The 26468-nt window shown below is 36.0% G+C and overlaps 7 protein-coding genes across 13 annotated transcripts; 4 read left to right on the top strand and 3 right to left on the bottom strand.

Moving 5' to 3' along the window:
* Nucleotides 1–238: 238 nt before the first annotated feature.
* On the bottom strand, nt 239–1730 carry LOC106319244 (oxygen-evolving enhancer protein 3-2, chloroplastic). Its single transcript, XM_013757521.1, has 3 exons — nt 1389–1730; nt 580–875; nt 239–460 (listed from the first exon to the last, which is right to left on the bottom strand). The coding sequence occupies exons 1-3, from the start codon at nt 1672–1674 to the stop codon at nt 362–364; spliced, it is 681 nt and encodes a 226-aa protein (XP_013612975.1). The 5' UTR covers nt 1675–1730; the 3' UTR covers nt 239–361.
* A 362-nt stretch (nt 1731–2092) lies between these two features.
* On the top strand, nt 2093–6530 carry LOC106319340 (kinesin-5). The gene is made up of 17 exons (XM_013757632.1): nt 2093–2369; nt 2588–2809; nt 2892–3036; nt 3121–3230; nt 3315–3434; nt 3518–3721; nt 3808–4017; nt 4092–4166; nt 4242–4388; nt 4470–4608; nt 4716–4825; nt 4949–5110; nt 5194–5414; nt 5588–5669; nt 5749–5853; nt 5943–6047; nt 6138–6530. Exons 1-17 carry the CDS (start codon nt 2325–2327, stop codon nt 6315–6317), a joined length of 2382 nt encoding a protein of 793 aa, XP_013613086.1. The 5' UTR covers nt 2093–2324; the 3' UTR covers nt 6318–6530.
* LOC106314594 (cysteine-rich receptor-like protein kinase 25) lies at nt 6491–10072 on the bottom strand. The gene is given in 8 exon segments (XM_013752443.1): nt 6491–6976; nt 7062–7215; nt 7282–7519; nt 7588–7798; nt 7882–8003; nt 8589–8729; nt 8808–9655; nt 10062–10072. Coding segments are annotated over 8 exon segments (2043 nt in total). The 3' UTR covers nt 6491–6658.
* Nucleotides 10073–10100: 28 nt separating this feature from the next.
* On the top strand, nt 10101–12551 carry LOC106313553 (probable UDP-3-O-acylglucosamine N-acyltransferase 1, mitochondrial). Of its 7 annotated transcripts, none has more exons than XM_013751392.1 (10): nt 10101–10352; nt 11007–11222; nt 11310–11386; nt 11479–11528; nt 11614–11678; nt 11757–11808; nt 11899–11969; nt 12054–12120; nt 12194–12265; nt 12375–12551. In XM_013751392.1, the coding sequence occupies exons 1-10, from the start codon at nt 10195–10197 to the stop codon at nt 12438–12440; spliced, it is 894 nt and encodes a 297-aa protein (XP_013606846.1). In that variant the 5' UTR covers nt 10101–10194; the 3' UTR covers nt 12441–12551. The 7 variants fall into 7 exon arrangements, with proteins under 7 accessions (XP_013606846.1, XP_013606849.1, XP_013606851.1 ...); XM_013751395.1 differs by lacking the exon at nt 12375–12551 and adding an exon at nt 10734–10846 and having other exon boundaries at nt 11012–11222; nt 12194–12334; XM_013751397.1 differs by lacking the exon at nt 12375–12551 and adding an exon at nt 10728–10846 and having other exon boundaries at nt 11012–11222; nt 12194–12334.
* LOC106313554 (protein YLS9) lies at nt 12472–13334 on the bottom strand. Its single transcript, XM_013751399.1, has one exon. It carries the CDS (start codon nt 13284–13286, stop codon nt 12591–12593), a length of 696 nt encoding a protein of 231 aa, XP_013606853.1. The 5' UTR covers nt 13287–13334; the 3' UTR covers nt 12472–12590.
* Nucleotides 13335–15676: 2342 nt separating this feature from the next.
* Nucleotides 15677–16526, top strand: LOC106317278 (polyubiquitin). Its single transcript, XM_013755120.1, has one exon. It carries the CDS (start codon nt 15795–15797, stop codon nt 16410–16412), a length of 618 nt encoding a protein of 205 aa, XP_013610574.1. The 5' UTR covers nt 15677–15794; the 3' UTR covers nt 16413–16526.
* A 1403-nt stretch (nt 16527–17929) lies between these two features.
* On the top strand, nt 17930–19358 carry LOC106317863 (polyubiquitin 11). The gene is made up of 2 exons (XM_013755653.1): nt 17930–18152; nt 18501–19358. Exon 2 carries the CDS (start codon nt 18501–18503, stop codon nt 19188–19190), a length of 690 nt encoding a protein of 229 aa, XP_013611107.1. The 5' UTR covers nt 17930–18152; the 3' UTR covers nt 19191–19358.
* The last annotated feature ends 7110 nt before the right edge of the window (nt 19359–26468 follow it).

Raw genomic sequence — 26468 nt, 5'->3', positions numbered from 1 at the left:
CAGTTTAGAATATTTCGTGGAGTAGGAAGAAAACTAAGATAAAAAAGTGAACGATTACCAAGTATATATATACAAAAACTTGCTTAATGGTTTAAGTGTCAACCATTTGACCTAATCACACTTACCTTGACTATATAGTATTTCAAATTATATTGTTCGTTGTCGTTATTTTTTCGTTGATAAATTCAATTGGTCTAATTCAATTGTAAAATAAAACAGACCAAGAATTGATTCTATGTTTACTTTGCTAAAACTGAAATTAGATATAAGCAATTTGATTAGAAAGAAAGAGCAGGAGAAAGACAATAGTACTTGGATAGTAATAAAAACAACAATACATTACGGAGCAAATCTTTCTTCCTTAACCAATCTTGGCAAGAACATTGTTCAAACTCGAGACAGTCTCTGAGTAATACTTCTCAGCATCCGGGCTGCTCTTTGACCTCGCCGCATAGTCCAGCTTCCACAAACACAAAAATCACGAAAACAGCAATCTCAGATCAATCCAAACATAAGAAACAACTATTACTTCTTAACCAAGAAACGAGTAAAAAACAAAACCCTAGAAAAATAACTTACGTTGTCAATGGTTTGGAAGAGCTTGCCGGTGAGTTCTTTGAGGCTTTGTTTCTCTTCCTTAGGCTTAGCGGAGATAACGGTGTTAAGATCGTAACGGAGGTACGATGCTCTTAAACGGAGATCGTTTTGAACGTACGGCCAAGCTTTTTTGTCGATCAAAGTCTTAACGTTGATGATCTCTTTAGCAGATTCTTTGGCCCTAGCTGCAGCTTCTGTTGGTGACAATGGCTGTATGTAAAACCTGTCTTTCAACTTCAGTGAAAAGTCTCTGGCTTGGTCTGAGTTATCTGTTCCAGCTGCTCTCTCGCACACACATGTCAAAGTCACAATCAATTAAAGAACCGATAAATGAACCGAAATTGCATTTGAATCAAACCGAAATATAGTAAAACGAACCAAAACTCAGATCCTTTTTAATTAAAAATCACAGATACATTTTGATACAACCCAAAACCGAAGCAAACCGAAACCTTACCAAATAGATCTGTACGTATTTTTACAACTAAGGGTGTTAGAGACGAAGAAACCAAATCGACTAATATATAAACCGGCTATTAACCGGACTTTTATTTGGTTTAAATGGTTTGACTCTTTTTCGGTAAACCTAAAACCAACAATTGTTTGGTTAAACCAATCAGAAAATATCAGGATTATTAAGTATTTCGACGATAATGTGAAATATTCTTTTTTACACAATTAAGGAACTGAGACACCAAGATACCAAATCAATTTTAAACCAAAATCGCCGATTGAACCGGACATTTATTTGGTTTAAGTGTGAAACTTAATTCGATTAGAGTTTTACTTACGTAGACCACCGGAAGGAGGTGGAGGAGGACCAACTTTAATAGCAAGAGCTTCAGCGGCGACGGCAGACTTAACGAACGAGCCACCGACTAAACCAGCCGCAACGAGCCCAATCACTGACCGGCGACTACTTTCCGGCACCGACTCGTTCTGCTGAGCCCTGATCACAAGCCCGGTTCTCTTAGACCCAACCGTGACTCTAGAGATGCTCAGACGGTTTGAGTCATTGGTCTGGAGAGCCTGAGACGCACCACGTAAACCAGCCATCGAAGTCATTGCTTGAGCCATTTTTGTCTGCTGCTTGGAATAATTGTTAGAAGAGATTTGTTTGGAGTTATAATAATATCTAGTGGTCATTTGGTTATGTGACAAGGAACACCTTATCTGATGCATCTTGTCCTTAAGATAACTAGGATATGGTTTTAACCACTATTATACTGACACGTGTCTTTCTGATTCTCAGTATCGCCACGTAGGATTGAGATAGATTGCACCAGGAGTGTGATTTGCACGTGGAATAGCCTTGATTAAAATACCAATTTAACTAAACTAATTCAAATTAAGGAGCGCGCAAGTTTTTAAAAAACCAAGAAAATTACGGATTAGTTTAACATAGATGGGCCGAGATTATAGTCCATATAAAGCCCATACCTTTTAAAGTATTTAGTGGAATAAATAAATAAGCATATAGAGGACCAAGAGTAACGTTACAATTATTCTCAAGATCTATTTTCAAACTTTCAAAATAACAAAGGCTCCTCCTCCTCTCTCTCTCTCTCATCCTTCTCCAAATCACAAAAAGGGCCGAAACCTAATATCGGCTCTCTAACTGAGAAGAAACAACTTCTGTCGAGATTCTTGTTACTCAATCGGAGGTTTCAGGAAGAAATCTTCTTTCATTTGGCTTCAATCGCCTAGCTCGGATCCAGAGTCGGAAGATGCCGATCCGTAATCAGAATCGCGCTCCTCGCAGCCCAATCGCCGTAAGCCTTTTCTTTTGTGTTTTCCTTAGATTGTGATTTAAATATTACATCTTTTGTTCGTAGATGGAGAGATCTTTACCCCTAATTGTTTGAAAATAGGGTTTAGCTCTATGGCATATCAAATCAAGTCAACGTCTTTTTGAAATTCCACACTGATACTTTGTTGAGGATAGTTGGGTCCTTGCGATTGATTTGTTTTTCTGAACCATTTTTTGCAGAGAAGGGAGCCGCTCTCTAGTATACCTATTGATAGACGAAGGAAAGTGGAGACGCAAGGTGGTACTGCTAGAAGACAGGCTCCTTCCACAGTGAACAGACAAGATGTTACGGCCAACAGCGATGTGGGAAGCGTGGAGGAGTGCAGTAAAGTCGAGTTTACTAAAGATGAAGTCTTGGCTTTGCTTAACGAGAGAGCTAAAGCTGGGAAGTTTGATACTAAGGTTGGTTTTGTTAAAGATAGAGGAGTTTATTCTTTTGCTGTTTTTTTCACTGAAAATAACGTTCCTTTGGGGGTATCTGTAGGGTAAAATTGAGCAGATGACTGATATTATCAGAAGGCTTAAGGTTTGTGTTAAATGGTTCCAACAAGTGGACGAAACCCATGTTCAGGAGAAGGAAAATCTTCGTTCTTCTCTGGAATCAGCAGAGAAAAGATTCTGTGAGAAAGGTGACTTAGTTTCCTGCGTTATCCTTGTCTGTACATCATTTTTCTTGTCGCTGAATGCTGATGTTGTTCCTAAATTACTTGTAGAGTTGGATGCAAAGACCAAAGAAGAAGAACTACAAGCAACTATAGCGGAGATGAAGGAGAAGATAGCGTCACTACAGGAGAAGTTCTCAAAGGAGGAGCTGAGCAAATTGGTAAGGATTATTCATTGGTGCAGCTTATCTCCCCAAAGAGTCTCTTATTAAGTTTGGTTTCTCCTTATTGATTATGATCACTAGGATGCAATTGAGAACCACAAAAGAGAAAAGGAAAGTAGAGTTGCAGCTGAAAAGCTTGGAGATTCTCTCAGAGGAGAGCTTGACAAAGCGAAAGAAGAGATAACGGCTGGCAAGCATAAGGTACATCATCTATGTAACTCAGAGGATTAGCTCTTTGCATAATCTTCGAGCTGTTGTGCTAAATGAATTGTTCTGATGTCTAGGAGATGACCCTTAAAGATATCAACACAAGGCTGCAAGAGTACAACACAAGTTTGCAACAATATAACTCCAAACTTCAGACTGATCTTGAAGCAGTTCGAGAGGCACAGACTCGTGCTGAAAAAGAAAAGTCGAGTATACTGGAGAACCTTACTACACTAAGGGGTCACAGTAAATCACTACAAGATCAACTAGCATCGAGCCGAGTAAATATCCTTCATCTACTGCATGCCTTAAATTGTTAGTGATTTAATTGTTTCTTAGTTTGTTTCTCTTTCCCTCTGTGATAAAGGTTACTCAAGATGAAGCAGTTAAACAAAAGGAGTCATTGCTGACTGAAGTCAAGAACCTTCGGAGTGAGCTTCAACAAGTCCGAGATGATCGTGATCGCCAGGTTGCACAATCACAGAAGCTGGCTGATGAGATACTCAAGTATAAAGAGAGTGTTGGAAAGTCATCTCATGAACTGGACATTTTGATTGCAAAATCAGGATCGTTGGAGGTTAGTTCAGAAGTAGAAATTTTGCCTCTCTGTCTTATATACAGTTGTCTGAATATGCCAATCTTATGGTGCAGGAAACATGTGCGTTGCAAAAAGAGCGTATAAAAATGTTGGAGCAGGAATTAACTTTTGCTAAAGAAAAGCTAAAGGTAATGGTGTGGTCAACTTTGGATGGGTGATATGCCAATTTTCAGACACTGACATTTCTTATTTCCTTTCGACAGATGGTAGATGCATCTATGTCTCTTACTATGACAGAATTTGGGGATCAAAAACAACGTATGCGTGAGCTGCAAGACCGCCTTGCAGACACGGAACGTCAACTTCTTGAAGGAGAGGTGTTGAGGAAGAAGCTTCACAACACCATTCTTGTAAGTAAATATAATTTAGCAACATGCATGTTAAGTTCCAGCAGCTTTCTCTATATGCGCTAAGCAAAGCTTTTATTTTAGGAACTGAAAGGAAACATACGTGTGTTCTGCCGAGTGCGCCCGTTGCTACCCGATGATGGAGGACGCCAAGAGGCCAGCGTCATTGCTTACCCTACATCATCTGAATCTCTTGGCAGAGGCATTGATGTTGTCCAAAGTGGTAAATTCAGCGACTCACCTAATTTTCGGTTGCTCAAGTAGGATAATATATGCCCGTCCTAGACATTAATTCGTTTGCCATGCCTTGTGCTCTATTTGTGTTCTCAGGTAACAAACATCCATTCACATTTGACAAGGTCTTCGACCATGGAGCTTCTCAGGAGGAAGTATTCTTTGAAATTTCTCAACTTGTACAAAGCGCATTGGATGGCTACAAGGTTTGTTTTCTTTTTATTCTGACTATCTTGTTGAATCATGGTTATTGTGCGTATGTAGTTGTAGCTGACAACACTTTTACTGATCTTCTGACATATGCCTTTCTTAAATCTTTGTGGACATAGGTATGTATTTTTGCATACGGCCAAACAGGTTCTGGCAAAACCTATACCATGATGGGAAGGCCTGAAGCGCCAGAGCAGAAGGGACTGATCCCTCGATCACTTGAACAAATATTCAAAACGAGTCAGGCTCTTAGTGCACAAGGCTGGAAATACAAGATGCAGGTACAGGTTTCTCCCAGAATGGTTTAACATTTGTTTAATGCTTTCATTGCTAGCATTGTTTCTTATTTTAAGTTCATTTGTAGGTCTCGATGTTAGAGATCTACAATGAGTCCATAAGGGACTTGCTTACTACAAACCGAACAATTGCGATAGAGTCTGTGCGAGGAGACAGTAACACCACTGGGAGACAGTATGCAATCACGCATGATGTTAATGGAAACACTCATGTCAGTGACTTGACTATAATAGATGTATGCAGCATTGGTCAAATTTCCTCACTCTTGCAGCAAGCTGCTCAGAGCAGGTTTGTCTTCAGTTTTAAGACCTGTTTTTATCATTTCCCGTATCCGACATTCAAGTGTTACATTAGTAGGTAGTAGTATACAATGATGTGGCTTTCTGAGAACAATGTTACACTGTATTCTTCTGTCACCACATTTTACAAAGCTGAATGTAACACTGAGGAGTCATTTGTAGGTCCGTTGGAAAGACCCACATGAATGAGCAGTCCTCGAGGAGTCATTTCGTGTTTACTCTTCGGATTTCTGGTGTGAATGAGGTTAATATCTGTCTCTCTAGTTGTTTTTATTTCTCACTTTGAAACTCTTCTTTAACATCAATGCTCTCTCGTATTTCAGAGCACTGAACAGCAGGTACAAGGTGTTCTTAACTTGATTGATCTTGCTGGAAGTGAGCGACTCTCAAAGAGTGGAGCAACAGGAGAGCGGTTAAAGGAGACACAGGTTTTTGCTTTTTCATGATTCAAAGTTACAGTCTTTCAGGCTATTCATGTGGAGTATATGCACTAACGCTCTAATCTTTGGTTCACCAGGCAATAAACAAAAGCTTGTCTGCTTTGAGTGATGTTATATTTTCTTTGGCAAAGAAAGAGGACCATGTTCCTTTCAGAAACTCGAAGTTGACATATCTGCTGCAGGTTAGATTACATTAGTACTCTTGAATCATTCTGCACATATATTGAGTCTATCTGGATCATTCTAATAAAGGAGATTCATTTTCTTAACAGCCATGTTTAGGAGGTGACTCAAAGACGTTAATGTTTGTTAACATATCACCGGATCCAACTTCTACTGGAGAGTCCCTTTGTTCTCTTAGGTTTGCTGCTAGAGTCAACGCATGTGAGATTGGGATACCTCGAAGACAAACTTCCTCAAAACTTATCGACAATCGCCTCAGTTACGGTTAAAGACTAGTGCTGTTGAGAGTTTCTCTGAGATGTATAACACAAAAGCAATTGCTTTAGAGGTTTGTAATAACTGATTGTGGTTTGGACTTAGTGTATGAAGCTCTTTAGTTCATATGCAGATTTGTTTCTGCATCTTTTGCTTTCCATTTGAATGTGGAAACTACTACTTGCTATCTTATTATTGTTGTATGAGAAATTGATTGATCTACAGTATCGTTCTTATTCAGAGCTTTATCAGTTATGTTACCAGATGCAGGTTGTCTTATAGGACATAAGTAAACACTTATTGTTCTGTTACACATAAATTGAAACACAACACTGTTGGAACTACATGGAAAAAGTCAACGAGGATAAACAATAGTGACTGAAGAATCATCAACAGACTTGCTTGTCAAAGATTGATCAGATGGAGAGGCTCCTGAACGTTGAACTCTGGAGTGTCTCATGGTTCGGAGAAGAAGTCCAGACCGTTTTGGAATCGGTAAAGTAACAGTGAAGCTGTTCATCATTACAAGAATGTTATCCATTGAAGGTCTATCGGAAGAATCATCTTGAACACATAAGAGAGCAATGTGAATGCATCTGATCACTTCATTTGTCTGAAAACTCCCTCTCATTGCTTCATCTACTAACTCCAATGGTGAATTCTCTACCCATAGCTTCCACACCTGCAAAGTTACTTTTTCATTGCTCCTGATAACAGTAATAAGAAACATTCTTTTATTGGTATATATATCCACTCACACATGTGACTAAATCTCCAAGACCATCTTCTTCATAGAAGCTACTGTTTTTCTTGCCGGTTATAAGTTCAAGAACCAAGACTCCGAAGCTATAAACATCTGACTTCAGAGAGTACTACTGCCCGTGGATTGCATATTGTGGTGACATGTATCCACTAGAGAGAGTACTTGTTAGAATCAAAAGATTTGGATTTACAAAAAGAAGAAGAAACAACTCTTACTATGTACCGACGATTCTTTGAGTATTGGCTTGAGTTTGATCAGCACCAAAGATCCTTGCCATACCAAAATCTGAGATCTTTGGACTCATGTCTGCATCTAAGAGTATGTTACTCGCTTTAAGATCACGGTGAATGATTGTAAGCCGTGAATCTAGATGTAAATACAGTATTCCTCGAGCTATCCCTTCAATGATCTTGTATCTTCTTTGCCAATCCAAAAGTCTGCTCTTCTCAGTATCTACATACAAGGAAACAATCATACAAACGCAAAAGAACTGAAATGAATGATAATTTGGTTATTATTACCGAACAGAAAGTAGTCAAGGCTTTTGTTTGGTACAAACTCATAGACAAGTATCTTCTCATCTCCATCTAAACAATATCCCAAAAGCTTAGCAAGGTTTCTGTGTTGTAGCTTGGCGACTACATCAACTTCGTTTTTGAATTCTTCTGCTCCTTGTGTCGAGCCTCGAGATAGTCTCTTTATGGCTACTGTTTCTCCGGTAATAAGCTGTCCCTGAATGGTTTTTACTGTGAACTTTTACACAAAAGTATCTTTTTGGGTATGTTGAGTTATTATGATCACAAAGATTTAGTTACCTTGTACACTTCACCAAACCCGCCATGACCAAGCTTGTTACTCTCTGAAAACTTATCTGTTGCTGCTTCGATTTCGCTGAACTGGAAGTGTAGTGTTTCTGTTGATGTAATACCATCTTCATCTGCATTCAAAAATGACGAAAATCTCAAAGAAAAAACTTTCAGTAAACTAGACTAGTCTTCTGCATATTATCCGGAATCTGAAAACCGGCTGAAAAAAACGGAAACCAAAACAGGACAGAAATTTACAAAAAAACCTTAATGGTTTCTATTTCTCTAAACTTAGAAAACCAAAACCAAACCGGGACCGAACCGAACTGTATCCAAATATTCAAAATATAAAAAAATAAAAAAATGTTTATAATTTATATATATCTAATGTAATTTATAAATAAAAATATCCAAAACCCCTAATTATCTGAATTCTTTCGGTTTTTTCAGGTTTAACTTAGGTTTTTGGGATTTCTTTCAGTTTTTGGCTTTGAACACGAACTATTTCTAATTTGGTTTTCCACTTTGGTTTTATAAAAAAATAGAAACCCGATCCGAACCCGACACTACCCAAACCAATCTGATCCGGAAAATCTTCGGTTTCTAAACAGGTCCTAAACACGCTAATCCGAATAACCCGAGCTGACCCAAACCAAAATCCTTAATGCCCAACACTAAACTAGACTAGCAAATGACAAGATTGGCTCAAACTTTACCTAGATCCTCTCCTTCACCACTGAGCTTATTCCTTCTTCTTCTTCTTGCCAGTAAACAACATGCAGCACCAAGAAGTAACACGCAGACAGAGACCGGTACAGCCACCGCGGTTACTATCACTGTCGAGCTCTTGCCTTTCCCTAAACACAATATCAAAAACTATGTTTCTATGTTCATACAGTATCAAGATTTGTGTTCTAAACGTTTCAAGATTTCACCTGGAGGCTGGGAAGAAAGCTGCGGCGGTGGGGCAGACACATTAGGTGGCGGCGTAGCCGCAGTAATAGTTTCATTGTAAAACGGATAAAGCTCATATCTAAAGCTACAACTCGAAGCGATTACTCTCCCGCCAATTCGTCGATCACAACATAAAGGCAACCAGTTAATCGTTTGTCTCAAACAGCTTTCGCAATCAAGATTAGTCAAGTCCGGCGTGCACTGCACAAGGCTATAAATGGTCTGAAAAACCGTGAAGTTCGCTCTCTCCGTAGCAAACTTTATCGAGCTCGAAGCCGCCTTCACCGAGACATCGATCAACAAAGCAGCCAAAGACTCGTTGAAACGGCTAAGTTGGCTCTCTGTAATGTTTTGCGTGTTGGACAAGAAAGCAGCAGGCATAACCCTCATTTTACCTACGATACTTTGATTAGAGTATCTTACCATACACTCGTCGTACCAGATCACCGTCTCCTTCTCTCTTGGACACCTTTGGAGCGTTTCGTTGGCCGCGAACGTGACGCAATCACGGCAAATTTCGGCTGAGACGTCTCCGCGGCAGAGGAAAACGCCGTAGACTCTGTTGTTATCATCACCAGCGGTTGCGTTATCAAAACGGGAGGCGTAAGCTGCGTTTGGAGAGGAGAGAGATGAGAGAACGGTTCGGAGATTGGTTAAGTAAGTGCTGTTTCTTGTGAATGTTGTTGTGTTTGGGCATATGTGGAAGAGATAAGTTGGATCTGTTGCAGAAGAAACAGTGTTAAAGATTATAAAGAAGAACACTGAGATCAGAGAAACAGAGGATTTGAAACAAGAAGACAAGTGTATTATTCTGTTTTTCGCTCTGTTTCTTTGAGATTATTACAAAATGATAGATAATGGGTTTGAGTTTCCTGATATTAATCATGGAAGTTTCTTGGAATTGAGGTTAAGGTCTAATTTCTATGATTATAAGTTCTTGAGTCGTTGATAATTAAGATTGTTTAATCAGATTTTTCTTTTGAAGCTTCGATATCCATTGGTAAGACTTGTTCAGAAAATGAAACTAAAAATGTTCTGTCAGAGATTTGCAAGATGTGTCGTAATCAATAATCATTGACATAATGATGTTGGTTAAATAATCTTGTTTGGTCAAAGGTTGCGGGAATCTTACAAATTAATAATGTTCTAAAACGCGGCCGGCTTGGCGAGTATAGTCTTGAGATTAACATTTAAGTCCCTATAGTTTTAGTGTTATTAAAATAGACCCCTATAACGTTTTAGACATCCACAATTTTGCCGTTATAGTGGACAGAACCGTCGCCAATTATCTGAACCAAGATCTTCCGAACAAGCTTCTTCTTTTTTCTTTTCTTCTGGTCGTGTCGCAAGCAGTCTTCAGTTTCTTCTATGGCGACAAACTTGCGGAGACTTTTCTCAGTTTCCGCTCAAGGCGTCCTTTTGAAGAAGAAGAAGCTACCAGGCTCTTTCTCTAGTTGCCGAAATTTATGCGTTTGCTCCGGTCAAACAACTGAGTCCATCACTGTTACTTCTTCTCCATATGACGGGTGAGTCTCACTGCGAACTTATATCCCTTTCTAAAACACGAGTTCTGCTGTGTTTGCATTGATCTCATCTAGTTGCTGTGCGCACCACGTGTTTGTGGTAATGTCGCTTTGAGAATATGTGTCGAAATTTTCATCTGAGACCTCTCTTTATCAGTTTTGTGTGTAAGTAAGATAGATCTGAAATGCTGTGTTCTGATGCTTGAAGAATTGCAAGATGAACATATTTGTGAAGACAAGTCTTGAATATGGCATTTAGATGGCGAATCATTTTTATGTCATAAAGATTGATGGTGAATTTTTGTTTGTATGCTATGTAGTTAGCTGTTGATGATACAGATACTTCTTGCGGTGGTTCTCAAATGCCTCTTTATTAAGTTTCAGAAAAGATGCTGTGTTATGATGCTTGAGGAGAAGGTGTTCGATATAGTTTTACAGCATGATCATGAGGAATACAGTTAGTTAAAAAGCCCAGATGAACAGATTTTTGAAGAAAAGTAATTCATGATTTTGAAGAACATACCATATTAACAGTCTTGAATCATGTTTATATTTCCAAAGATGGTGAATTTTTGTTTGTAATTAATTAGTTGTTGATGATACTTCTTTTCTTGTGTGTGTGTGAGTGTTTTTTCTTTTCTTTTGTAACTGTAAAAGATTAGAGACAAGTCTCGGAGGTGATGCTGACAAAGGGTTTCTAAGATGGCGAAATGGAGGAGGAACATACCATAGCTCGGCCGTAATTGATTCCTCGGCTCTGGTTGAGTTTGGAGCAGTAGTTCACGAAAAAGCTATATTGGGTGCCGAGGTTCATGTAGGATCTAACACTGTTGTTGGACCATCAGTCAAAATCGGTCCTTCTACTAAGATAGGGTAAACGTTTTGCTGGCTTTACACATCTTGCACATGTTATTAGTAAAAATGTTGTAAGAATTTTTACTTGCTGGGTTTTGTCTACAGGTATAATGTTTCAGTTAGCAACTGTAGTATTGGCGAGTTATGTGTCATCCATAATGGAGTCTGCGTTGGCCAAGATGGTATGGACCAGAGCATTTAACTTCTGAGTGTAACTCAATATGCTTTTCCTCCTTTATCTTCTGAGAATTGGGATTGCTCTTTGACTGTTCAGGATTTGGGTTTTACGTGGATGAACAGGGAAACATGGTGAAGAAGCCTCAAGTAAGATTGCTTTCTTGAATCTGAATACACTAGTATTTGTAGCACTTTTTCTCTTTAGTAATCCCTTGTTTCTTGTTCTCCTTAGGCTTTAAATGTGAAGATAGGGAATCGTGTGGAAATTGGAGCAAACACATGCATTGACCGGGGCAGGTAAGCAGACTATTTCCTTGAAAAAAAACTCGATATAACATTGTTCACTATCTCCATAATTTTTACAAATCTATGCAGCTGGAGAGAAACGGTGATTGGGGATGATACTAAGATAGACAATTTAGTTCAGGTGCGTCTTAGATTTCTGTATCTTGTAACTCACCATAGATCCGGTGCAAAATGAGAATAAACATTATTTTTTCTTCTTCTTGTGATGCAGATAGGCCACAATGTGGTTATTGGCAAGTCTTGCTTGCTCTGTGGCCAAGTAGGCATAGCTGGTTCAGCAGAGTAAATGCTTCTAGCCCTGGAATCTGAATACCCTTTATAATTCTATTGCATGACATTTTAGCTTTTGGACAATGTTTGTTGTAGGATCGGTGACTATGTAGTTTTAGGAGGACGTGTTGCAGTTCGAGACCATGTCTCAATTGTATCCAAGGTTAGTCTTCCTCTCAAGTTGATTAATTTTGTCCGCTCTTCATCTAATATCCGGTTTGGTTTTTGGTTAATAGGTTCGACTAGCTGCAAATAGTTGTGTTACCAAAAGCATTACCGAACCAGGGGACTTCGGTGGCTTTCCTGCTGTAAGCATCTCTCTGTGTCTGACTAAAACAAAAGCTAAAACAGAGCCAGACTCTGTTTTTTGCTTCTAAAAAACATTGTTTCTTCTTACAAAATCTGTTTTTATTGCAGGTACCAATTCATCAATGGAGAAGGCAGATTGTAGAAGCTAAGATTTTGAGCAAGAGGAAACCATAACTTATTACATCAACCAAACTCTTAGTTTCTGTAACCAAACATTATCTTATGTTTTCATACACTCTCAAATCCAAATTACAAGAATTTAAAATCAATCAAAAGGAAAAGTAAAATACAAAAGATAAAACAACAAATAACAAATCAATCAATCTAAGTGAAGTAGACAGGACACCGTTTATGGTTAAACTTGGGCATGATCAAACCGTTCGGTCCAACCACTATATTGCAATTAGCATGCATCCTGTGGTGCCTACTAATCCACCTAGACAGTTTAAACCGAATAACTGAAACTATATCAAGCGTAAACGTCACCGTGCCTAGAGCTCGATCGTTACTAAACTCAGTCCAACGGTTACTATTCACCGTTAAAGAAGCTCCTGTAAGAGTCCCACTCACTATCGTTGTGTTAGTCGGCTGCTGGAAAAACGGGCTTAGCAATGGGCTTGACCCGACCCGCTGATCTTTGTAGTAGATGAAACCGTCCATGGAATCAAAGAATACGCCCATGTGTTGGTTAGGGTTATATATGGTTACGTTGAAAGCAACTCTCGCGTTCTCGAATCCTGTAGGCTGGTCGAGACCTTGGACCACGAAGTCTTGGATGTGGAACCGTGGTCGGTGAGGGCGTAAGCTGAGCCAGAGGATGAAACCAATGATGCCTATGAAGAATAGGACCAAGAGGAACATTGCGCAGATGAATTTGGATATACGGGTTGAGAGACTTTCTTTGACCCGGTGAGCATAGTAGCTAGCTGAATGGTGACGCTTCATGGGTTGAGTTTGAGACCGGGGAGTTTGAGACCCGGGACTGGACCGGATCGGGATAGTTGTCCGGTCTGGTGTCATTTCGTGCTTTGAGTATACTAGGATGTTTTTTTTTGTATGGGAGGAAAGTTTGGAGTGTTTGGGGGTTATGTATGAAAAAGAAAAGTAAATAGTTCTTGAAGTGTATGGAGAAGAAAAGAATCAGGTTACGTAAAGTGAACACAATGCATGTAAACTTTTTTTTTGTTAGTTTTTTTTTTTTGTTAATTATTGAGAATAATCGTATAAAGCCTCTGAAATACAACTTATTAAAGCTGTTATATTTTAGTCATATACATATATTAGTTCATGGTCCCATATGTTAATTTTTTTTTGCTAAAGTGTAACATTCGAGAATAGAAAATAATGAACCAAAATTTTGTGGTGTACTCTTAATTTAAAAAAAAAAACAAATAACAAAGTATTCAAAATGGGAGAATCAGTTAGGATTTGTTTCTTGTTCGTATCTCGTATGTCTATTTCTATAAAGCCTCTTATATAGAAATAAAAAGAGTGAAGACCACCATCATTACGTTATGTTACAAATAATGATGTTATGATATATAATTTTTTTTGCAATACCACAGGTCCACAACAAACATAAATAGGTGTAATTATGGAGTTCTTAATTTGTGTTGAATGTCTTGAATCATAGTAAAGCTGAGTCAAACACCATTATTACTCAAGATTCCATCCATCACATAACTAATTTGACAATATTATTTTTGACCAAATTCACAACAATAATAATGTGCTATTTTGTGTAAATTAAATCCGCCACAAATAATTAATATAAATTTGGTACAAAATAATAAATACTAATGGATAAAATTAGCCCTGCGATTTCAATTTTTCGAAACCGAACCGAACCGTCGGTTTTCGGTTAAACCAATTCCGAAATTAACCGAATAAATCTCGGTTCGGTTATCGGTTAATTTCAGTTTTTAATTTTATTTCTGAAAATAACTGATTTTTTTGGTTTCTGGTTCATTACGGTCTAATTTTCTAAAAAAATTAGACATAATTACGGTCTAATTTTCTAAAAAGATTAGACATTTTCGATTAAATTCGGTTATTTCGGTTAAATTAAGTTATTTTTGGGGTTTTCGGTTAACTTCGGTTCAATTTATCGGTTATTTTTTTTAAAAAATTTTTGTTGAAAATCGAAAACCGAACCGAACCAAAAACCAAATTATTTTTCAAGATCCTACCAAACTTAAAACCGAAACCGAACCAAAAACTGAAAATTTTGGTTCGGTCTGGTTTCGTTTGGAAAAAAATCGCAAGGGTAGATAAATGTTCCAACTAACAAATTCGTACTCAAAATCCAAATTCATAAACTAATATTCAAAGTAGTTATTTACTTCTTTTTACATTTAGCCAAATTTTTGAAATTTTACAAGGTTTTTAAGTCACCTACTTTATATTTTCATGTCTCATTTAAACGAAATTTTTTTGACATATATATGAAGATATTATCTTATAGTGCTCATAATAAGGAATCTGATGCCTCCAAAATCCGGTTATTTCGATAATCGAGTTGCCCCAAAAAATAGTTCCAACGATCTCATCCATAAATATAAATGATTCTAGAAATTAAACAACTCGACAAACTTGACTTTTTAGATAAAGACCGGACAAAAACAAGTTTTAAAAGTACAAACGAGAAATTTATTATATGATGAGGTGGTAGATTTTTAGTTTGGAACCAATTATTGTTAATAAATCAGATTTACCCCTGTTCGGGAACGCGCTAGACGTTAGTCAGGCGGTCAGGTTAGACCTAGCACCTAAAGAAAAAATCGAGAATAAATTGAAAATTATGCGGGGCGGAATTTTTAAATTGTTTACTATGTTATAAAACATGTTAATCTTTAATTGTGTATAACATTAATACATTTTCATGTTTAAGATTGTATAAAACACACAAATAGAATATATAAACTTAATATAGTGTAATTTTCATCAAAATTATGAATATAAATGATATTTATAAAATTTTAGATCAAATAAATAAATAAAATTATTATTAAAAAATATAAAAAAAATAAAAAAAAAAGATTAGGCGGCTAGGTGGTCATTTGGACGGTCTAGGTAGAAAAAATGGGATATCCGATTTTTTAAACCGATTTGGCATAAATCGGGACGGAATAGTGACGCCGATTTTTAGAACATGGGATTTACCTAACCATGAAGTGGAATGATGATTCGAACCATCCAAAAACCACAACACTTTAATTTAAACCAAGACAATAACTATAACATAATTTTATTGTTTCGTATAATTAGTTTTTCTAGTGATGTTGTTGTCAAGAAAAAAACAAGTAAAAAACAAATGAAAATAAACTGAAGGATAATAGCATTTTCGATATTAAGAAAGAAAAAGAAAAAAGCGAAAAGAAACCAAGAATCCATGAAAATAGGTCAGTCCAGTAGTTAACACATAATGAGGAAATTATCGTTACAAAAAATCCGAAGTTAACGTTACGTTACTTTCCTCTTCATCCTCAGTCTCCATTAATCTTGAAACACCTGTTGATATATCACAATATGGATGTGTTCTTCGAGGTACAAAGAGGCCCAACGTTCTGCATTGAACTAGGTTACTGGGACACAGTGCTAGAGATCAAACAAAAGATCGAAAAGTATCAACGTATCCCTGTCTCCAAACAAACCCTTTTCTTCCAAGGCAAGGTCCTCCAAGACGATCACGACATCGAACAATGTGCCATCCTCAACAACTCTCATCTACAGATTATCAGCTCTTCACCAGGCACCGACCAACACCGCAACAACAATCAAGTGCTCAAAACCGAGCAATCTCCACCGTCAAACTCAACAGAACCGATCATTAACGGTCAAGATTTGCCTGTCATGATGGCTAGGACCAACAACAACAACAACCCTAAGAAGCTGAGAGTGATGGTGCTGCCGAAAAGCGGGACAATGAAGATTCCGGTGGAGGTGAACGCGAGTGACAACGTGGGAGAGCTGAGGAAGGAGTTGGTTAAGATTCAACAGAGGTTTCAGATAAGTCTGCCTCAAGAAGGTTATTTCTTTATATACAAACAAAATGTGATGGAGGATGACCGGTCATTCCGGTGGCACCGTGTTGATCATGGTGATACGATTGAGATTTTCAACGGAAGTGTTTCGGGTGGTTCTTAGATCTGAACAACCTTCTCCTTCCTCCTCATCATAGCTTTGTTATTCAAGTTAATTTTTTGCTATCTTCCAAAATTGTCTTTGTTTTCACAGCTTTCTGCAACTAAAAACATTACTAATAAGATAACATTTGATCTGAAAAAGAGGAACTTGTTGTTATTGACCTACTTCTTGGTAACATTTGAGCTTTGAATAGTGTTTGAAAAGGCTTTGCTATCGGATGATCTAATCGACAAACATTAATTGTTTTATATAAAAAAAAGTTAATGATAATCTTTAATTAAGAGGTATAAGATGAAAAGATTTTCAATCAAATGTAAAATACTGGTTGAACAAAAAGGAAAAAGCTTGTTCATGTCAAGGGAACTCGCTTCCACAGATATTGGGATACTTTTTGTATCCACAAGCTAAAAAGGCTGGAACTTTGCGTGTACTCCAAGAAACAAATAGGTGCTGAACCTTTGAGGTTATTTTTTCATAAGAAAGAATCTTAGCGAGGAGTGATAGTATTGGTCAAAAGATTATCTCTAGAACAAGGAATACAATCGCTGTTTTGAATGACAATCCATGGACTAATAATGTGTTTCGATTCAGGTGTGTTCATGATGAGCAATCCAGGTGATGGAGGCACCTGAAATGTAACGGAGCTATAGGTGATCATCATCTGGAAATTGAATCTAATGACTCCTCACAGTAATAATCTGCCAAATTCATAAGCTGTTGTAGACAAGAACATAGGACACATATGTAACCAGATTACAAACTGAGCTATCTATTTAATAGAAACTGCTACACAGTGTAGCCTACACTTCTTGCCACTAACAATCTCAAGAACCAATACGTCTTGTCCAGTCTAGCTTCCTCTTTCAGACGCATCTTTCGTACTTCTGTTAGGAAAAACAACATAAACCCCCTCCAGACTCCAGTAAGTAGAGCTATCAACAAATAAAATCATTCGATAAGGCTTTCATTGACTGAATAAGCCCGATATCTTAAATACGAGCCAGGCCATTGCCTTTAGACCCATTTGCTAATTTGATACCAAAATCATGCAAATATGCATGACCACTAAAAATGAAAAACATTTATTTTCAGGAAAATTTCTTAATTTTGAAATTCAAAACTAAAAAACCCATTTGCCAACTTGATACCACAATCATGCAAAAATATCCAAAACCACTAAAAAATCAAAAACATTATGCTATTTTCAGGAAGATTCTATTATTTTAAAATTAATTAAAAACTCCACTTGCATTAAAAAGGAAAAAGAAAGAAAAGAAAGATAATAGGGTAGACAGAGTCGGACCCACGGTTCAATTATTGGTATTTTTAGCTCCATTGTTGATTAAAAATAAAAGAATGATAATAGATAAATCATTAAATAGCATCGATCATAACGATACGTTAAATCACAGCGTCGGCTTCTGTTACGGTTGTTGTGGAGTTAGTAAAGAAACGGCGTTAAAATAGAATGCAGCCAAATATACTTTTCCTAAACCTAAAATCAAGGCAAAGAAAAGAAAAGATTATCTTCCATTAAAAGGTTGCGTGTAACAAACGCTTAATACACGTCATCTTAATACGTGTCAAACTGTTATTCGGTATTGCTTCACAGCCATAGCTTTCTCGTGACCGAGTCTTCCTCATCCTCTTGTATAAATCAAACCCTAAACACCTCTTCTCATTCACAAATCGATAAACAAATTTCTCAACTCTTATCTCTCTCGCGAACTACGGTTCAAGGTATGATTCTCGTGTTTTTTTCTTCTTCGATTTAGCTGTTTCATTCAATCATTATCAGTCCTCTGTTTTTAGAGTTTGATTCGGTTATAGCTGTCATATAAATATAATTGAGCTCAGCCGATAGATCTCTTTTTGATTTTGATAATTATTACGATCAACGTTAGATTCTGGTTTCTTCTTCTTCGATATATTAGTTGTTTCGTTCTATCGCTATTGATTCTATTGCAGCCATATAATTGAGATTAGCCGATAGATCTCGTCTTGATTTTGGTTATTAGAGTTGGTTGTGTTCGATTCTTCCTGTTCTGTGAATGAAAGCGATTTCTTTGTTGTTTTTGTGAATAACAGATGCAGATCTTCGTGAAGACTCTCACCGGAAAGACCATCACCCTTGAGGTGGAAAGCTCGGACACCATCGACAACGTCAAGGCCAAGATCCAGGACAAGGAGGGAATCCCACCGGATCAGCAAAGGCTTATCTTCGCCGGGAAGCAACTCGAGGATGGACGTACTCTCGCTGATTACAACATCCAGAAGGAGTCGACCCTTCATCTCGTCCTCAGGCTCCGCGGTGGTATGCAGATCTTCGTTAAGACTCTCACCGGAAAGACTATCACACTCGAGGTGGAGAGCTCCGACACCATCGACAACGTGAAAGCTAAGATCCAAGACAAGGAGGGTATTCCTCCCGACCAGCAGCGTTTGATCTTCGCCGGCAAGCAGCTCGAGGATGGTCGTACCTTGGCTGACTACAACATTCAGAAAGAGTCGACCCTTCACTTGGTGTTGCGTCTCCGTGGTGGCATGCAGATCTTTGTGAAGACTCTTACCGGAAAGACGATCACCCTCGAAGTTGAGAGCTCCGACACCATTGACAACGTCAAGGCTAAGATTCAGGACAAGGAGGGAATCCCACCAGACCAGCAGCGTCTCATCTTCGCTGGCAAGCAGCTCGAGGATGGTCGTACCTTGGCTGACTACAACATTCAGAAAGAGTCGACTCTTCATTTGGTGTTGCGTCTCCGTGGTGGCTTTTAAGTCTCTTGTCCTGTGTCGTTTCATGAAACAACAATGTCTGCGTTTTTAGTTCCGTTTTCTTTAAAACTTATCATGGTTTGTGTGTTGGAGGCGTTAAAAGCCTCTATTAAATAATTGATGAACTCTGTTTCCTTATCTCTTTTAAGACCATTCGAATGTTTCCATCTCGACTCTATTCTTAAATGTTTTGTTACGTTATAGATGCGGTGAAACTTGCTGTTACTTCTGAAAGCATACGGTAATGGGGGTTTTTGTAGCTTGAAGTTGTCTTCAGAGATAGGTGAAGTCTTAGGGCTATCACACTCTGCACTTACTGGTCATCTCTTCAAGTTCAAGTGTAACGTGCCTGCTTATATTCAATAGCTTAATAAGAAGGTTAGTAATTTGGAACTGTCATTCCGAAAGATGTTATCAGTGGTGTGACTGGTGTCTTAGGTCTCGTCTCAGGTCGTTATTCGCAAAATTGAAATTGGTGAATAACAGAGGTTGGTCGAGTTTGCATGTTAACCAGAGGTCTCGTAAAAAAAATTTAAAATATTTTTTAACAAATAAATATAAATAAAAATTTAAAATAAAATTTTATTAATATTGTAAATTTTCTTTTTCGTATCAATATTTTAATAAAAATTTGATTTAATTAAACATAAAAATTATATTTAAGAATATGCATGTATATATTTAAAATTATAATCTTAAATAGATTTTTCTATCTATTTATTTTAATTAAATATATTAAATAAATTTGTAAAAGTTGCATAATTACCAATAATTAAAATTAAAAAATATTTATAAAATTTGTAGATATATAAGAAAATAATGATTTTACGATTAAAATTTTATAAGTTTCTAAAAAATTGTATACATTTTTGAAAATTTTAGTAATAAAATTGTATAATTTAAAAATATATAATTAAATTATATTTCGAAATTTATAGTGCTATATTTGAATATATTTATTTTAATGATGATTTATGAGTTATTCTCATATTCTAAAAATTTTCCAAAAATATAAATTGACATTAAATGTAATATATGAGTTATTACCATATTTTAAAAAATTTACCAAAAATATAAATTAACATTAAATACAATTGTCCATGTCATATTAAGCTATAAGACATGTCATCAATTTCAGTAGCCATGTCATATTTATTTTTAGAAACGATTTTTTCTTTTTCTTTCTGTTAAATAGGGCATAGCAAGTTTATAACAATTCTTTAACTTTCATTTATTTGTAAATGCCTTGAGTGATCAATAAATTTAAAATTTCACCCAAAAATAAAATAAAATAAATAGGTAATATATAGTTGTATATATAAAAGTTTAACATATGTTAACAATTTTACTTTTTGTATAAAAAATATTACATAATTTACGAATTTTAATCTTTTTATACAGTAAATGATATTTTTTATTTATTTAAATGTAAGTAAATTTTAACAAATATGTTAATTTACCAATTTAATATATTATCATATTTAATTCATATATTACTTCTATTTAAATATAATATAGACTTATTATAAAATTTATAAGAGATAGCATAGAATTTTATTTTATAGTTATATAATAGAATTTTATTTAAAATTAATTGATAATAATATTATATTACTAATTAGGGAATTAATCATTGCGTTAATTTTAAAAAATATATTTAAAATTGTAGTAAGATTTTCTTAGTTTTTTATCAACAGATTTTGTTATAATTAAAAGTAAATTTTAAATTTACAGTTAAAATTACTTTATTATTAATATCTTTATAATTATTAACAATTTTTTAGAGATGCTATATATTTAATAGATTAATGTAACTAATCAAATAGATGTAATTAATGAAATTGACTAACTTTTATGGTAGATTAAAATTGTACTTTTCTTTTAATAGAGAAAAGTAGTTTTTAATGTAATGTAACCGTATCTGTTTTTCTTGGCTTAATTTTAGGAATATTTTTTGTCCTCGTTAAGATTGTTAGCATCAAAGTTTAAAAAACATTAACGGTTTTTATTTTATATGAAAATTTGGTAACTCCATATAACACCGCTTTTCACATTCCATTTCATATGGAAATTTGGTGATTCTAAATTTTCAAGAATTTACTCTATATAATATATTAGCAATATTTTATATGAAGTAATAATTCACATTCCATAACGCAAACCGTTTGTCACATTCCATTTTATATGAAAATAAGATAATTCTAAATTTTCACACATCTACTCTAGAATAGATTAAGATATTTTGTATGAAGTAGTGATTCATGGTTTTCTAATATGCATTAGTGATGAATGTTATGAATTTATTCATCACGAAGAGAAGTCATGGAGAAGAAGAAACACATGTTTATAGATTAGATTAAATTCTAATGAGAACCTTTACAACTTTCGTAGATACATACATGAGACAATGAGACAAAGAAGAAACTGTTAGAAAATAATATATTTGTGATTATCCATTAAAGGATAATGTTGATTTTTATAATTTTGTCATTTTGTGTTAAGTCGGTAAGAAATGACCGACATTCTCCCCTATATATAGTGACTTCATGTCACTTGTAATAATTATTAGAAAATGTGAAGAAAGTCACTTTGCTCTCGTTCTATTTTCCTCTCCAACAAAAGAATACAATAATATAATATATATATAAACATTTCTCTACATATAAATCTCATCGCAGAATAATTTATAACACGTTATCAGCACGAAGCTCTGACCAACTGAAGTTTATCAATCCGAAAGTTCTTAAACCAGTCGAGGTAATGTTTAAATTTATGTATTTCAATATATTTAATTTATTTAAATTTTATTATTATTTTGGAGTGAGAGGCTAGGTCTTCTCCGTCTATTTATCGGGATGATAGGCGCTGCTTTTCCCGACTGATCGTTATGGTAGGCTATGCCTTCACGATCAGAGATCACGTGGTAGGTGTTGCCTCCGTGAATAAAAAAAAAGGTCAAAAATGGTAGACTAAGTCTCCTCGGACCTTGAAATAAGAAAAAGTCAATGGTTGGACTTTTAAGTTCTTCACGAAAGGAGGAAAAGAAGTGATTATTAAATCAGTGATTACGGCTTTGCCAAATCATGTGATGTCTTGCTATCGTTTACCCAAGGCTACTGCAAAAAAACTGACTAGTGCTGTCGCGCAATTTTGGTGGAGCCCTGGCGGCAACACAAGAGGAATGCATTGGAAATCATGGGATAAAGTATGCATCAGTAAGGATGATGGAGGTTTAGGGTTTAAAGACATCACTGATTTCAATACAGCGATGCTTGGTAAACAGTTATGGCGACTGATAGAGAAACCAAATACTTTATTTTCTCGAGTTTTTAAAGGTAGGTACTGTGAGAGACAAGGTTTCACTTCTTAGATTTAGGTTAGGTCAAGAGAGATGAATGAGAATCGTGGGCTGAATCCCGTAAATAAACTTGAAGAATGAATATGATTTTATTGATGAGTTGAAAGATGATGAATACAAAGGAATGTATCTTGAGATGATTACTAAAGAATACGTAATGCTTTTAATCTAGTACAAAAGTTGATATATGGAAAAGAGATGGCTAAGGTTGAAAGGATATACCCAGATAAGGAAAAAACCCCATTAGTGTTTGGGCCCACAGTGGATATTTTGAAGGCATATTGTTGGAAAATAAGGTGTGCCCCGAAACTTAAACATTTTCTTTGGCAATTGGTGACAGGATGCATAGCCGTTAAGAAAAATCTGCTTGGGCGAGGGATACCCGGAGATATATGTTGTGCAAGATGTGGAGTAGATGAAGAATCGATTACATAACCCTGCACTTCAGGTATGGGCACTTTCGAAGATCCCAACAAATTCAGCTATGTTCCCCACAAGCTCTCTATTTGTGAATATGGATCATATCTTTTGGAGAGTTGTCCCACAAATGGAGGATTATCAGTTTGCTTGAATATTTTGGTATATCTGGAAAGGAAGAAATAATAAAATATTTAGTAATATTGATGTGGATCCTATGGATACCCTTAAACTGGCGGAAACGGAATAAAAACTATGGGCTGAGGCACAAATATTGAATGATAAAAAGAGGACGACACATATAGAGGCTAATATTCTTCCGCAATTCCAGGAAGATGGTGTTTTACTGATGGATCCTGGAAAGAAAATGAAAGTTTCTCAGGTCAAGGGTGGTACATCACATTAGAAGGATTTGCGGGACTAATGGGAGCAAGGAATGTCCGGGCTTCACTCACTCCTCTCCATGCAGAGATGGAAGCTTTACTATGGGCTATGGAATGCATGAAAAACATAAGACAATTTCATGTTACATTTGCAACGGATTGTTCTCAATTGGTGAAGATGGTTTCGGAACCAGAAGAATGGCCAGCGTTTGCAAGTTATTTGGAAGATATACACATCCTGAAAGAGAGTTTTACTAGTGCAGAGATTATCTATGTACCAAGAACGCGGAACAAGAAGGCGGATAGCTTAGCCAGAAGCGCTAGGAAGGAAACGCCTTTTGTAATTCACATGGATCAATATCTCTCTGTGTGGTTCACAGAGTCAATATGAATCTGTAAAGTTGATGACAAAAAAAAATAAAAAAAATAAGTAAAAGTCAAAATGATACACCATGTCTCCTCGGATTTTGAAAAATGATCAATATGGTAGTCTAAGACTCCTCGGATCATGTGGTAGGCTAAGCCTCCAATTTTATTTATTGCTCTTTAAATTTCTGCAATTTAATTTATGCATTTATTTTATGCTTTTAATTTATGCATTTAAATTTCCATCTTTATATATTATTATTCTATGGATACGGTTATCATGTCAAAATTTGCAAAGCTCAAAATAAATGCCCTTGATATTACGAGAAATAATTATAAGACTTGGGTAGTGGGTGCAAAGATGCACCTGAGAGAAAATGAGCTTTAAGAAATCATCGATAAGTTGAAACGATATCGGATGAGAAAAAGAAAAACCATGATATTTTACCCCACTTCAATGATGGTTTATAAGATGAGGTGTATCATGAGAAAAGATTTAGAAGATCTTTGATAGTTAAATCCTTGAAAGAAAGGATCTGAGTTGATGTAAATCCTCCGAGTAAACTGAAAAAAAAATGAAAATATGATACTAAACCATCAAGTCGGTCATACTAGAAAAGGACGAGGGTGTAGATGCGGTTAAAACCGCTATCATGGTCGTGGAAGAGGACGAGAAAGAAGATTCCGTCCCTATGAGAATAATGAGAACTTCCACGAAAATGAAAGTGGTAGGGTGATAAAAGGCAAACAGAAAAAGTTTGCTATAGATATGGCCAGAAAGAAAATTGGGTACGCAGTTGTCGTATGCCAATATTTAGCCGATCTATATCGAGAATCAAAAAGAAAAAAGAGAAAGGGAAGTATATTAAACTTCGTCTCTTATGAGCCCGAACCATATTTCATAGCTTGAATACTCATCTTGATGATTCAGATTTTCTGGTTGGTCCAGAAAATGAAAATAAAATATCGATGTGATATGAGAATTATCGGATTTTGAGATTCAGGATGGAGATGGATATACCTGGCAGATATTGGGTCATCGTACATGACTACTAAAGGTAACAAATATTTCTCCTCTCCCAAAATAAGTAAGTATAATATCTATTAATATAAAAATTATTATTGGCTCTAGAAGAGCTTATGATGAAAAGACATGCATAAAAAAAAGATGGCAAAAGTATAAATGAGTGGTAAACCTGAAGTTTACTGATATATAGCCATCTCAACATTATTGTGAAATGCTGAAAAACTAGAGAATAAAATAAAGAAAATAAAGGAAACCATCATGGGTGATGAATCATCAAACAAGTTCATTATATGTGATTTCTTTAAGCAGACCCCAAATTAATATCTCACTCTAAAGGATTTGAAACATAATTCATCCCAAATGGGAAAACTGAATATGTTATTAGTTCTAGAGTGGGATTCAGTACGAGATTTTAGACATGGAATGTCATCATCTCGAGGGAGAGAATTAAAGAATCCCAGTGAGTGGAACATTAAGAAATTATGTTCGCACTTGAAAAATAACTTGATAAAGTAAATTCAATTAAGATGATTCCCATGATCGGGTGTAATGCAGTTGTGCATGTAATAAAGACATATACAATCCAGAAGGATAAAGTATATAGATAATTAGAAATATGCTCGCAAGTTTGCTAGAAGCATATGATAAGCTGATGGAATGAGATATATGAAATGGATTACAATGAAACGTAGAATAATCCATTTACAAAATGCCTGCCAGACATTTTAATGAAATAAAGAAATCTCATATTCCAGCTGAAAATGCTCCAATAAGAAAATAGTGTCCTAAAAGGACGATATATGAGTCTATGGCACACTAAAGACGTGGTAGACCATTTTGGTTCCAAAGAGTCCTCGAAAAGGAGCAAAAATATAAATAGAGGATGAATATCATGATGAGACCATTGATATGGCTAATATAATAGTCAGGTACCTGGGTAAATCATTGATGATGATAAAGAGATCTCGATTAACCATATCAGTACGGATAAAAAGATGGAACCAAAAAGAAAATAAATTGTCGACAATAAAATGAAAAAGCGCTATATAAATAAGGATTATGAATCTACCTCTATGTATGAGGGTAGAGTGAATTGATTGGCCATCAATTCGATATAAAGCTCGTTAGAAAAACTAGAGATTTTTGGACCAAAAGTCCAAGGTATATATTTCTCCAGAGAATGAAATTAAAGATGATCTTGAGGTATGAAAAACGGCTTGTTCCAAGGTCACTGGAGAAAATTTAAACTAGATGCAATATAATGATATGTCTGGCAGGACAAGTCGTATCTTGATATTTAGAAGTCCCTGGAGAGTTAAAGATGCTCTTGAGAATGTATAAAACTCTGAAAGAGTTAGAACAAGCCGTATATAAGGTATCTTGAACCGGTAACTGGTGATATGTTTATGGCACGGTTCGCCGATTGCCATTTAATGAGGATGAATTTCCAGCGTTAGGGGGATGAATTAGAAAAATTCCTAAAGAGATTACATGGTGTACATAGTCGTTGTTACACCTTGATCCCATACGAATCAAAGAGAGCTTGAAATTCAAGAAATTGTGCATTTGCATAATTTGGCAAACCAGTTACCAAATGTGTTCACAGATACGACATGATATACCCGCTGAAAATGTTCCATCAAGAGTTGATGTTCCTAAAGAACAAACTGATGGTGACAAAATGAATGAGCCTAGGGTTCAGTTAAAGAGGGGGAGACTAGCGGGTTCTA

This window comes from Brassica oleracea, chromosome C9, assembly GCF_000695525.1.
Source record: "Brassica oleracea var. oleracea cultivar TO1000 chromosome C9, BOL, whole genome shotgun sequence".
NCBI classification, from domain to species: Eukaryota; Viridiplantae; Streptophyta; class Magnoliopsida; order Brassicales; family Brassicaceae; genus Brassica; species Brassica oleracea.
Note: the sequence above shows the minus strand (reverse complement) of the source record. Positions and strands in the feature narration are given on the sequence as shown.

What these genes read in the sequence shown, in the direction of transcription:
- LOC106319244 (XM_013757521.1), bottom strand. Translation starts at nt 1,674, where the DNA reads ATGGCTCAAGCAATGACTTCGATGGCTGGTTTACGTGGTGCGTCTCAG. An exon ending in ACCTCCTTCCGGTGGTCTAC is followed by an intron (nt 876 to 1,388) that starts GTAAGTAAAACT and finishes GCGAGAGAGCAG; the next exon opens with CTGGAACAGATAACTCAGAC. An exon ending in TCTTCCAAACCATTGACAAC is followed by an intron (nt 461 to 579) that starts GTAAGTTATTTT and finishes TGTTTGTGGAAG; the next exon opens with CTGGACTATGCGGCGAGGTC.
- LOC106319340 (XM_013757632.1), top strand. Translation starts at nt 2,325, where the DNA reads ATGCCGATCCGTAATCAGAATCGCGCTCCTCGCAGCCCAATCGCC. An exon ending in AGCTTCACAACACCATTCTT is followed by an intron (nt 4,389 to 4,469) that starts GTAAGTAAATAT and finishes CTTTTATTTTAG; the next exon opens with GAACTGAAAGGAAACATACG. An exon ending in AGTTGACATATCTGCTGCAG is followed by an intron (nt 6,048 to 6,137) that starts GTTAGATTACAT and finishes TTTTCTTAACAG; the next exon opens with CCATGTTTAGGAGGTGACTC.
- LOC106313554 (XM_013751399.1), bottom strand. Translation starts at nt 13,286, where the DNA reads ATGACACCAGACCGGACAACTATCCCGATCCGGTCCAGTCCCGGGTCT.
- LOC106317278 (XM_013755120.1), top strand. Translation starts at nt 15,795, where the DNA reads ATGGATGTGTTCTTCGAGGTACAAAGAGGCCCAACGTTCTGCATTGAA.
- LOC106313553 (XM_013751391.1), top strand. Translation starts at nt 10,195, where the DNA reads ATGGCGACAAACTTGCGGAGACTTTTCTCAGTTTCCGCTCAAGGCGTC. An exon ending in AGTCTGCGTTGGCCAAGATG is followed by an intron (nt 11,387 to 11,478) that starts GTATGGACCAGA and finishes TTGACTGTTCAG; the next exon opens with GATTTGGGTTTTACGTGGAT. An exon ending in AGATAGACAATTTAGTTCAG is followed by an intron (nt 11,809 to 11,898) that starts GTGCGTCTTAGA and finishes CTTGTGATGCAG; the next exon opens with ATAGGCCACAATGTGGTTAT.
- LOC106317863 (XM_013755653.1), top strand. Translation starts at nt 18,501, where the DNA reads ATGCAGATCTTCGTGAAGACTCTCACCGGAAAGACCATCACCCTTGAG.